The 13,083-nt window shown below is 31.6% G+C and overlaps 1 protein-coding gene across 3 annotated transcripts in view; it reads left to right on the forward strand.

Annotated features, from left to right (window-relative positions):
* The first annotated feature begins 760 nt into the window (after positions 1 to 760).
* LOC114326570 (protein mini spindles) overlaps positions 761 to 13,083 on the forward strand; it is a 141,078-nt gene continuing 128,755 nt past the window's right edge. For 2 of the 3 annotated variants that reach the window (XM_028274965.2, XM_028274967.2), the window contains exons 1-4: positions 761 to 1,059; positions 1,261 to 1,488; positions 8,823 to 9,201; positions 9,262 to 9,419. In XM_028274965.2, the coding sequence (XP_028130766.2) occupies positions 1,272 to 1,488; positions 8,823 to 9,201; positions 9,262 to 9,419 (754 nt within the window). In that variant the 5' untranslated portion in view covers positions 761 to 1,059; positions 1,261 to 1,271. Of the gene's footprint in view, positions 1,060 to 1,180; positions 1,489 to 8,822; positions 9,202 to 9,261; positions 9,420 to 13,083 lie in introns of all 3 variants that reach the window. The other variant, XM_028274966.2, reaches the window with a different exon arrangement.

A 13,083-nucleotide genomic window follows, 5' to 3' on the forward strand; every position in this document is an offset into this window, starting at 1 on the left:
GAAAACGTTAGTTCTGAACACATTTTATACAATCCATTCTTAGGATTTTCATAATATACCTATTACATAGAAATTGTTTTACTTCGGTGTTACATTAACTATGTATATGGTATTCGCGGTGTGCAAGTACTTGGAAGGGAAACGAGAAACGACCGTGCGCGAGTCGCGGAGAAATATTGTAACTATCTTAAATAATTCATATTGTCACAGAATTATTAACTATATAGTTAATAATTCTGTGATATTGTCAATTGAAATTGTCAAATTGACGTATATTTCATACCTTCTGTCATTGAAGCAAAAAAATTATATATTGCTCCACAATATTGATATGATATTCAATTATTATATAAAGGTAAATTTAATTAATTGTATTTTGCTTGCAATACTGCATTTTAATAACTAATTTTATTTACTACATACTAAGTTTGAATAACACAACCTAAATCTTATTTTTTCTTCTTATTATTTTTTTTTGGACTATGGTCTTGACAATTATCCAGCAACCAGGACTAATATAATTGGCGAATATAATTAAAAGTGCGAATAAAAGTTCAGAGCGTAGAAATAGGGGTCGCTTTTCCGAACTTGCACGGTCCCAATACAGTCAACCAGGGAACTATCCCGTTTTATTTTAAAATTTATTTCATTTGTTAAAAAATGCCTAACTGATTCAGGGTCACCAGCATAAAAGTAAAAACTAAAAACAAACTAGAGTGTGGAGATTGACAGTGACAGTTTAAACGTCAAAATTAGCCAATGGAACCGGCGCTTTTAAAAATCAATTAAATTAAAAGAGGTTAGACATAATATTGGCATTTCTGTCGTTAGTGCATTTTTATATATTTTTTAAATTTATCGGACCTGAATATTAATTAATACAGTTATCGTTTATATAAGACGACATAAAAATTGAGCTCAAAGAAAATAGAAAAAACAAAGTACATAGCTTTCATACCATGAATTAAAATTGCCGTTGATTGAAGTTTGGTGGGGGAACTTATTCAAATCAGACATTTTGGTTGGGCCAATCTGTTTTTATTCCAACATTTTGTAGAGGTAGGTTCTTACTTTATTTTTTCACTTCATTAATTTTTTCTCCTTCGAACTGCATCCAGCTAAACATTTCCTTGACATTACATTTTAAGTGTGTCAGTGACATAAAGCTATACCTTTTTAGGTATAAACAATGAATGAATCATAAATTAAATCTAGATCACTGTCAAATACTGGTTTATTTTATTTTTGAATTTTATTAAGCCTAAACAACCATGGAAGATGAAGAATATAAGAAATTGCCCGTTGATGAGAAATGTGTACACAAGTTATGGAAAGCCAGAGTTAATGGATATGAAGAAGTTACCAAGTTATTTAGACAGATTGATGATGAGAAATCTCCAGAATTTAGCAAATACCTAGGTTTAGTCAAGAAATTTGTTGTTGATAGCAATGCTATGGGCCAGGAGAAAGGATTGGAAGCTACTTTAGGTGAGTATTGGTTTTTTTTTGTGTTATATACAAATGGGGAATTTGTATGAATAAGTACTGCTAGAGATTACTCACTATGCCTATATACTCACTATACCCTTACTCACTATATGCCTTGTAAATGTTTTAAGAGCATTATTAACAATTTTTTCATTTATCATAGGAGCTAATATTAAATTGATAAAAATCTAGCAAATCCCTGAAGGCTAAACTTTTCTCTCTTAAGTCCCAATTTTCTCCTTGGTTTCCTCTAGCTCTCCTTCCATCAACTTTTAACAGCTTTATCCTTTGTCTCACATAGTGGAACATTTCATTTCTACATAAATATAACGTGATCAAACCATTGCAGTCTTTGTTCTTGAATCTTTTTTGAGACTGTAGTCACCCCAGCTCTTTCCTTAATCAAGTTGTTCCTGATCCTGTCCGTTCTAGTCTTACCCACCATCTACCATAACATTTTCATTTTAGCTACATCCATCTACATTTCCTGAATTTTCTTTATAGGCCACTTTACCCACATACACCAACACAGGTTTCACCATACTCTTACTCTTTTGATCACAGAATACTCTCATCATTTGCTTCCAGTTTAACCAAGCAGTGTGTATCCTGTGAGCAATTTCTCGATATACCTAGTGTTCTACTTACAGTTATATAGGAGCCAAGGTATTTAAATTCTCCCTCATGTCCTAATTTTTCTCCAAACAATTCTGTCCTCGACCATTCCTGTTCACTCCGTTGTCGACCTGCTAACCTTAAGTCCTCCCTCTTCAATAGCTCTTCTCCAATCCTCCAACTTCTCTAACATTTTTTTGCTCTCCTCTACTAATACGATCATCAGCAAAGAGCATTACTAAGGAGCCTCCTCCCTGACGAAGTGGAGAGCCTTTATACAAACCAACTGTCACTTTTAAACTCTTGATCAATCTGATACAAGTCCTTACTTTGGTGTATGCACCCCAGGTCATATCATTCACAAGCTTAACATACTGCTGTTCTTCTTCTATTGATGTTCAAACTGTTCTTCTCCTATCAATGTATCTCTCCTTAGCTTTCTCCCAAATTTTCATTGTGTGCGACATTAATTTTATTCCTCTGTAGTTCTTACAGTCATGAATGTCCCCTTTATCTTTATAGAATGATACCATCATACTCTCTCTCTCTCTCCCCACGCATTGTAATGGTATACTTCAACTATACTGTAATTTTGTATAGGTCTTGAATAACACTGAACACATAAATATATATCATGTAAAATAATAGTAAGACAATCTGGAAAACCTGGATTAATATAACTCATACAGGGTGTAACGAAAATACAGGTCATAAATTAAATCACATATTCTGAGACCAAAAATAGTTCGAATGAACCTAATTTACCTTAGTACAAATATGCACATAAAAAAAGTTACAGCCCTTTGAAATTACAAAATGAAAATCGATTTTTTTGAATATATCGAAAACTATTAGAGATTTTTTATTGAAAATGGACATGTGGCATTCTTATAGCAGGAACATCTTAAAAAAGAATTATAGTGAAATTTGTGCACCCCATAAAAATTTTATGGGGGTTTTCTTCCCTTAAACCCCCCCAAACTTTTGTGTATGTTCCAATTAAATTATTATTGTGGTATCCTTAGTTAAATTGAATATTTCTAAAACTTTTTTGCCTCTTAGTATTTTTTCGATAAGGCAGTTTTTATCGGGTTGCGGCTTCTTTTGTAATATTTTTACATAAAAATTTTATGGGGGTTTTGTTCCTTTAAACCTCCCAAATGTTTGTATATGTTCCAATTAAACTTTTACTGTGGTACTATTAGTTAAACACAGTGTTTTTAAAACTTTTTACCCTCTTTGTATTTTTTCGAGAAGGCACGTTTTATCGACATATTTCCTCTTTTTTAATATGGTTCAAAATATACCTAAAAATGTAAATCATAAATAAATTTTCATATTACAGTCGAACCCGCTTATTGGAATAGCCTTCGTGACAAGCAAAAGTATTCCAATAACCGGGATATTCTAATAACCGATCATTAGCAATTAGTAGAAACGATTCGGAACCTGAAATTTTTATTCCTTAAAGCGGGATATTTCTTTAACCAGTATTCTAATAAACGGGTTCGACTGTATTACCACCGAACAACCCGAAGGCACAGTCGATTCGGCGGGAAAAGTTCGCGCATCTGGTTTGCGCACGGCCGGCGGCCATTTTTTCGGTCCACAGGTCCGCTGCTGACACGATCAATTTGTGATTGTTGTTGTCAGATCACGCTTGTTTCGGGGTTAGTTTGATTTTGTGTTGTTCTGTTCGGTGATTTTGTTTTTGTGCATTGTGCAATAATAATTATGGATATGGACAAAAAGAAAGGCAGTTCGAATTTAATCTGTGCAGCGATCAACTGTAAAAACACGGTATCAAATTTCAGCTATAGTTTTTTTCCGTTTTCCAAAAGACGAATCAAGGTAAGCATTTTTAAATTCACAATGTTTTTATAAATGTGTATGTACTTAAATGGGTAGGTACTTGAAAATTTGGTGTTATTCTTGTTCTCATGATCATTTTTCAGTGCGTCACAGTTTTTAGATTTCTCTCTAATGCATTAAGTTAGATGAGACGGAAAAAGCGGTAGCTCCGTGATTAAACACAAAAATAATGCAGCATTACAATGGTTATATACATAAGATGTCTATTCCTAACCTACGTTTGATTCGTTGATATAGTCTGTTCGCTAAACTCAGACGCAACTTTCTAGATATTTTAGTCGGTAATTTTGCCAATTTTAGTAAAATTGGCAACAAATAATTACTAAGTAGTTAATAGTCACTAAATAGTTAGTAATTTTGCAAATTTTTGCAAAATTGGCAAAAAACAAAAAAATTATCGACTAAAATATCTAGCCAGTTGCGTCTGAGTTTAGCGAACCGACTATATTTAGAATGCGCGTTTTTCTAGCCAATCAAATACACGTATTACGAACATTTGACGAAAACTTCGTTCATTTTGGCCATTTTTTAGAAGTGTCAAAGAGTCAAGTGACGGTTATTATTCAGGTCAGTATTTTGTGTACCTGTCATTTTGAAATTTCGAATTCGACTTCCCTTGTGTTTCACAACGTCTTTGTGCATTTTTTTGTGTTTTGGTTTAGAATTTAGTTCGTTAAAAGTTAGTCATTGGCGTGAGGAGACTAGAGACATTTGAGATGTACCGAAGAGTGCTAAATATCTCATGAGTAGATAGAATAGCCAACGTGGAGGTAATGAGACTTACGCATAAGGAACGAGAAGAACTAACAAATAAGAAGAAAACTGAGATATATGGGACATGTGATGAGAGATGTATATCTAATACTCCAGGTCATTATGCAAGAAAAAGATCTATAGTAAGGAGACGTAACTCATGGCTGAAGTACCTTAGGAACTGGTTTGGATGTAATAACAATGAATTATTTAGAGCCGCGGTTTCAGAAATAAAGATCGCTCTGGTGACTGCCAACTTTTGAAGCGGAGACAGCACCTAGAGAAGGAGATAAAAACACAATTAATGAATAGTTTTGTGTCATTTTTTAATGTTTCCATATTTATAAATTTAATTAACAATATTGTTTACTTTTTAATTTTATTCCCCTTTATAAAAAATACCTACATGTTAACATATTGTGTAAAAATCAAATATACTAAATTACTAATTAGTTTAATTCCACCAGCTTTTCACCTATGGCTAAGTACGATTCTAGCATCTGTCAGATTCGTCAATAATTACATGAAATAAGTCTCGACACACCCAATACAGTATATGACGTCATAATTAATGACGCACTGAAAAATGATCATGAGAACAAGAATAACTATGAAACTTTACCTAATCAATTATTTTCAATGGGAAATAAGCCACAATTTTACCAAAAAAATGATTTTATTAACGTTTCGACGCCCAAGTCAGGTGTTATTGTCAAAATACAAAATAATTCTTGTATTCAATCATTGAAAATAGTTGATTATAAAAATGCCACAAGGAAATAGCTTCAGAACAAAACTTTACCTATATTATGTATACAGGGTGTCCAGAAACTCTACCGACAAACGAAGACAGGAGAGTCCTCATATAATTTTAAGATATTTAAACCCAATTCATCTAGTCCGAAAATGCTTCCTAAAGGCCGCGTCTCACCATCAAATAATTTGATCAAACAGTTTGAGCAAACTTGACGTACTTGAGGAAGTACGTCAAAGTGACGTCACAATTGCAGTTTTTTTGAAATTCTAACAATCTGTGCTCTCACTATCAGTCTAGTTTGATCAAATTTTTTGTATTGAGTTGTCTAACTTGTTTGTACTTTATTTAAAATTAAAATTTTTCATTATTATCCATAATGAACACTCAGGATGTGACGTCACTAACTGTCACTTTCAGTTTGCTCAAACCAGTTTGATCAAATTTTATTTGATGGTGGGACGCGGTCTTAAGGGAGCTAGAGCTCTTTGAAGATGGCGTCTTGTAATTAGTTTTTCTTAGATACCTCCAGAACCCTTGTATTTAGAAAAACAAAAATTGGTACACACATTTATCTTCCAAAGATGCATCGATTTCATTCATCGTGAATTTCTAGTACCGGTCATAGGCGTCCGTTATGGGTAGGGCAACGGTTATTTTATCGCATAACTTTTTTATCTTTAACTTTTAAGCATTTTTGATATTGGATTATTATACTGTGAGATATTCTAGTACTAAAAGGTGCTCTTGATTTAAGTCCGTAGGACACGCCGTTTTCTAGAAAAATCGATTTGAAAATTTTTCGTCTTTTAAATTTGAAAAAAAAACTGCAAAAAAGTTTTCAAAAAAAAACAGTGTATTTTACTAACTTATACCAAGAGCAACTTTTAGTACTAGAATAGCTCATAATTTAATAATCTAAAGTCACAAATTCTTAAAAATTAAAGGCAAAAAAGTTATGCGATAAAATAACTCTTGACCTACCCAAAACGGACGCATATGACCGGTACTACAAATTCGCAATGAATGAAATCGATTCATCTCTGGAATATAAATAAACGTACCAATTTTCGTTTTTCTAACTGTTTTTTTTTATTTTTTTTGGAAATTCAAGAAACGAAAAATTTTGAAATCGATTTTTTTAGAAAACCGTGTGTTCTACCGACTTAAAGGAAGAGTACCTTTTAGTACTAGGATACCTCATAATTTAATAATCCAGTGTCAAAAATGCTTAAAAGTTAAAGACATAAAAGTTATCCGATAAAATAACCGTTGCCCTACCCAAAACGGACGCCTATGACCGGTACTAAAAGTTCACAATAAATGTAATCGATTTATCTCTGAAAGATAAATATGCGTACCAATTCTCATGTTTCTAAATGAGAGCGTTCTGGCGTTATTTAAGAAAAACTAATACAAGACGCCATATTTAAAGAGCTCTAGCCCTCTTAGGAAGCATTTTCGGACTAGAAGAATTAGGTTAAAATGTCTTAAATTTATCTAAGGAATCTCTTGTCTTCGTTTGTCGGTAGAGTTTTTGGACACCCTGTATATAAAATATTGTTGAAAACGTACTTATACATACTTTGTTATTGTAGAGCTTGGAACTCCTATTTTTTGTACAAAAAAATTACAGAAATAGAGATAAAATACATAGAATACAGAGAAGCTCTTATTAGATCGCTATTAGGTCACGATATATTTTTTAATTAAAATTATATGTTAAATAAGTTTAAAGTAAATAAATTTTATTTGATACACTTATTTGAAAAATCAACACCGGTGCTGCAACATCTATTTAAGCAAAGCCGGATCTGACCACTTGGACCGATAAAATGGCGCAAGGTCACAGAATCTGTCTGACAGCTAAACAATGAAATTTATTGAAGTGCACCTTCGGGTTGTTCGGTGGTATTACCAAGTCTCCATAAGCGTACTTAGCCATATACAAATATGTGATGGATTTGACAAATATTCAAAATATCTCGATACAAACTGACTTTTCGAAAAAGTACTAAGAGGCAAAAAAGTTTTTAAAATATTGTGTTTAACTAATGGTACTACAATTATAATTAAATTGGAACGTACACAAAAGTTTGGGGGAGTTTAAAGGAACACAACCCCCATAAAATTTTTATGGGGTGTCCAAATTTCACTATAATTTTTTCTTAAGATACTACTACCATAAGAATACCACATGTTCAATAAAAAATCTCCAATAGTTTTCGATATATTGGAAAAAATCGATTTTCATTTTGTAACTTCAAAGGGCTGTAACTTTTTTTATGTGCACATTTGTACTAAGGTAAGTTAGGTTCAATCGAACTATTTTTGGTCCCAGAATATGTGATTAAATTTATGACCTGTATTTTGAAAAATACATATATGAAATAAAAAAGATTTGGCTCGGTAGAAATGTAAAAAAAATTTAGTCAGTATATTCTTTTTATGGATAAACCGCTTTCCTATATAGTGAAATATTAGTTATATTATTTTATATTCTTTATATTTATATTTAGGGATAGTTACTATAGTCGATTCGATATACAACCACGCACACACGATCATAGCCAATATTAAGATTAAACAAACATGAATAACATAAATCTTACGCCAATTAATAATTATTTATTTACACCATAATTATTATAACGTATTGATAACAAATGAGGAAATTATTTATTGTACAAAATAAAAATATTTTGAAGAAATAAATTCCACAAAATCGTATGAGTTTAGTAGACTATTTCCACCACTAGACCACTATTTCCAATAATTCTTCTTTTTTTAATGGAAGAGTAAATTTATTTGACTGTTATTAGCTTAAAGGAGGAATTTTTGTGTTGTATGTTTCCTACTCTGAATCTGTCAAAATGCGTCTGAGTTGAGCGCATTCTTCTTCTACTGCACTACAGCCCAAATTGAACTTTGGCCTCCTTTATTTTTTGCCTCCACCCTTGCTTGTCTGTGGCTGCTCTTCTCCATACACGGACTCCTAAAAGGGCTTGTGCGTCGCTGTTTACTGTGTCTTCCCAGCGCTTTCTTTGCTTTACAACTGGTCTCTTTCCCTGCATTCTAGCATTCAGTGCTCGTTTTGGTAGGCTATCCTCTCCCATTCTTATCACATGTCCGGCCCATTGCAATCTTTGTATTCTAATGAAGTCTGACAGGAGTGTTTCCTTATAAAGTTGATAAAGCTCGTTGTGGTATCGACTTCTGAAGATTCTGTTTTCCCTTACAGGTCCTAGTATTCTCTTCAGTACTTTCGAGTGGAGTTGAGCGAATGGAGTTTAGTATTGTTTTAGTAGTTGTACAATTCACTTACTTACTTTTTTTACAGCCTATGTGGAAAACTATGCACATGCTGGTAAAACAGTCTCAGAAGTCATGTCAGGGGTGGTTACAAAATGTATGGCAGCGCCCAAAACAAAAACAAGGGAGCTTGCTCTCCAGTTAACGTTAATGTATGTTGAGATTGAAAAACATGAGGCTGTGGAGGAGGAACTTATTAAGGGTATGGAGCTGAAAAATCCAAAAATTGTAACAGCATGTGTAAATGCTGTTACTGTTGCTCTGAGAGAATTTGGGTCCAAAATTATCAATGTAAAACCACTCTTAAAAAAGATCAGTGTACTTCTAGCTGATAGGGATAAGGCTGTTCGAGATGAAACAAAGATGATGATTGTAGAAATGTATAGATGGATTGGTGGAGCTCTTAGGTATGTAATTATACGTATATATGTATCAAAAATAAGTTGCTAATTATTTATGTGTTTTAGACCTCAATTGCAAGCTGCCAGTTTACAGCCTGTACAGATTACTGAATTGGAAACGGAGTTTTCAAAAATTGAAGGTCAGAAAGCTGTGCCAACAAGATATATCAGGTCCCAACAAGCAAAGCAGGCTAAATTAGCAGAACAAATCGCTGAGGCGGCTGGTAAGTCTTATACCATATAATATAAAATATTTATTAACCCTTTCCACCCCAAGCCCTTTTTAGTTTTTATTCCACCAACTCCATGCTAAAATTGCGTTTTTTAACTTATAACTTTTTAACCTATAGTGAGCACGGAGCACAAGAGATTCGCAAACATAGTGCATACGTGCCTTAACATCGATACCTACCTATTGACAATAACCGGTATCAAATTTAATTGAATTAAACTATCTTGAGATTCTAGAATGTTTCTTTCAATCGTGATACAAAAATTTTAGTAAAAAAATCCCTTTTATTTTAAAATTGTACGCAAAAAGAAGTATTACACTATGTCGAGTGTCACTCGAAAGTGTAGCTGGTGGCACAAAATCAATGTTGAGTGATACTCAACATTGGAGTGGAAACGGTTAATGACAAATCATACATCAATCAATTTCTTTCAACCACTAATTCCATTTTCCATTAACCTATATAGGGGAGTGCATATAGATTTTCACTTCAGAAAAAATCAAACAAGATAGAACTTTTTGTAATTTCATTAAGAAATGTTTAATAAACAACATATCAAAAAGTTCTACTTGAGAAGTGGGTGCTTCATTTTTTATTAAACAAATGAACTACGAAGTTTGATGTTTTTTCTAAATAACTCCGAAAATATAAATTTTAGAACAAAACTGACTTGGCCATTGAAAAATTCAGAAAATTTTACAAAAAAAACCTTATATAAAGAATTTTCTAAAATTAAATCTGTATCTTCTATAATTTTTTATTTATAACGCTAAAGTCACCCTTCTCACAAACACTGGCGCACTGTAAACTAGTGTACGGTTGAGTTATTTTAACGTAATTCTTTAACTAATGGATCAAATGAAATTTTACAAATTGAACCTAAAAGAAGAATAATTAAGCTATCTTATGGTTATAATAAAAAGAAATAAAATGTATGGGCATAAGTACGGTGGGGACGGAAAATGAGCCTTACATGAATTTTGTTTAAAAATGATTTAAAAATGTGTAACTAGTACAATGTTTCTTATAAAACCCCCAATTTTGCACAACTTACTTTTCAAGCATCGTACTAAATGATGTTTCATTCAAAAAAATCTCAAAAATTTCATTCAAATGATATGACGTCTTAAAAAATGTAATTTTTGAAATCTTCGTAGTTTTATAGAATTACCACCACTTTAAGACGGTATTACTCAAGTTTGAACAGACCTATGACAGTTTTATAAGTGCTTTTTTAAAGCTTATTATGCAATCTTTAAAATGCACTAAATTATTTTACTTTAGAAATGAAATAGACTATTTCTTTTTGAGAAAATTAAGAAAGATAACAAAAATGTAATACAAAAACCGAAAATTACCAGCTAAAAAAATGTTTATATAAAGTGATCAAAACTTTTTTCTGTAAAACTTACCTAAAATACATTTAATAATAAACTTCGACAATAATAAATGTTCAGCAAAAAAATTTTTTTTTTAGCTCTTATACAGTATGTCTGCCTAACTTGGAACCTATTAATAACTTTTTTATTATGTTTTACGAAAAAAAGTTATTCTTTATAAAATACTCTGCATGGTATATAATCTAAAAGGGGTGATACACACGTGAGTAAGTACGCGAACTTACGGCTCGCGACCTTTTTCGCGCGTGTATCACCGCAAGTACGCGTACTTTAAGTCCGCCGAGTAAGTACGCCGTCGATCCAACACGTTTGAAATCTTACTCGTAACCCGTACGTGTATCACTGCCACGAGCCGCGAGCCTCGAGCCATCATGTTATTGCGTTTAAAGTTACACTTATATTTTCACTAATTAAGCAAATTGCCTAGAAATAATTCAATCGTTTATTGTTGAAAGGAGACAAGTTACATTTTATATAAGTTTTGAGAAGACCGTAAAACACTATTTTAAGCTATACTAAATTATTTTGATTATTTGTTTTTGAGTAAACCTAATTATTTATAGGCTGTTTTATCCTCCTGATGAAAATATTACCATCTTATCTATGATATTTTGTTTGTTTATGCCTACCTTGTATTAAATTAAAATAGATCAAAAACAAGTGCTATACTTCACATCATGATTTTGACAGCTTACCACACTTATAAAAAATCAAATTATTCTTCTATTTAACAAAACCTGATCAAAAAATAATCAAACTCTACTAAAAAACATAAGATTTCAGCAAAATTAGGTACACAGAAAATAAAAAATTTAACCACGAGGACAGTTTCTAAATTTTTTGCTACCGACGGCGACCGCGATCTTTAAAACCGCGTACTTTAAGTCTGCCGTGTATCACCGACGGCGAGCCGAGTAAGTCCGCGATCTTTAAACCCGCGTACTTAAAGATTGCGTGTGTATCACGCGCTTAAGATGCAATCATCAAATATCAAATTGAATGAATTTTATACGAGGTATGTCAAAAAATATGAATTTCACTCAAGAGTAAAGTATCGTTAAATTTCACAATATCGAAAATTGTTATTAAGAAAAGTTGTTTGGAATTTAAAAATTTGTTATAGTGTTCAATTACATCCTTCTAATTAAAATATTGTGAATAATAAAGGCACTTAACAATTAAGAAAAATTCATATTTTTTACATACCTCGTATAAAATTTAAAAAATTTAATATCTGATGGTTGTATCTTAGATTTTAGACCAGGGAGAGCATTTTATGAAGAATAACTTTTTTTCGTAAAAGTGATAATAAAATAGTTATCATAATTGTAATAAAATGATGATGAGTATCCGTAATTTGAGAAAAAATTTAAAAATTTTTTTCGATTAGAATAATGTAATTGTATATTTAAACATAGTTTTTAATTTCAAACACAGCACCTCATATTGGAGTGTGGACAGTACAGACAAAATATTAAAATAATGTATGAAGAGTTAGTTGATCTAAATTGCCCTTTACCTATTAATTTAAATGAAATTATTTTTTCAAATAATAAGCAGACGTTAAAATGTCTTTACAAATATGTAACGTCCTGTAAATTTAAATTTTAAATAGGCTTAGGTAATAAAATTGAAAATAATTGTAAACATATCACACAAAATTGAAAAATGTATCCATGAATATTATAACACACTGTAAATTTAGATTATAAGTAGGCTTAGATAATTAAATTAATTGTTATTGTAATACCATACAAAAACAAAAAGTCTGGCTAATTGGCTAAGCCAAGGCCATTATAAAATAAAAAAAAAAAATTCAAACAACTTTTCATAATAGCATTTTTTGATATTCTGAAATATAAAGGTACGTTACTCTGTAACGAAATTCATATTTTTGACATAACTCGTATAAAATTGATAAAATTTGATATCTGATGGTTGAGTTTTAGATTTTTGACTATCCAGAGTATTTTATGAAGAATAACTTTTTTTCGTAAAATTGATAATAAAAAAGTTTTCCATGTGGTTCCTAGCTACGCAGACTATTCTGTATAAGAGCTTCTGTATAAGAATTTTCAAATTTCAGTGCCATATTCGGATTCAGTATAATCAAAAACAAAATAGAAACATATTTGATCAAAGTAAAATGATGAATTTAACGATATTTTTAAAATTATTAATACAAAACAATTGTTATTGTTTAATTTAAACAATTAATAAACAATTAGAGGCCAAATCCGCGAGTAGAACTTTTT

Source organism: Diabrotica virgifera, chromosome 3 (assembly GCF_917563875.1).
Source record: "Diabrotica virgifera virgifera chromosome 3, PGI_DIABVI_V3a".
NCBI classification, from domain to species: Eukaryota; Metazoa; Arthropoda; class Insecta; order Coleoptera; family Chrysomelidae; genus Diabrotica; species Diabrotica virgifera.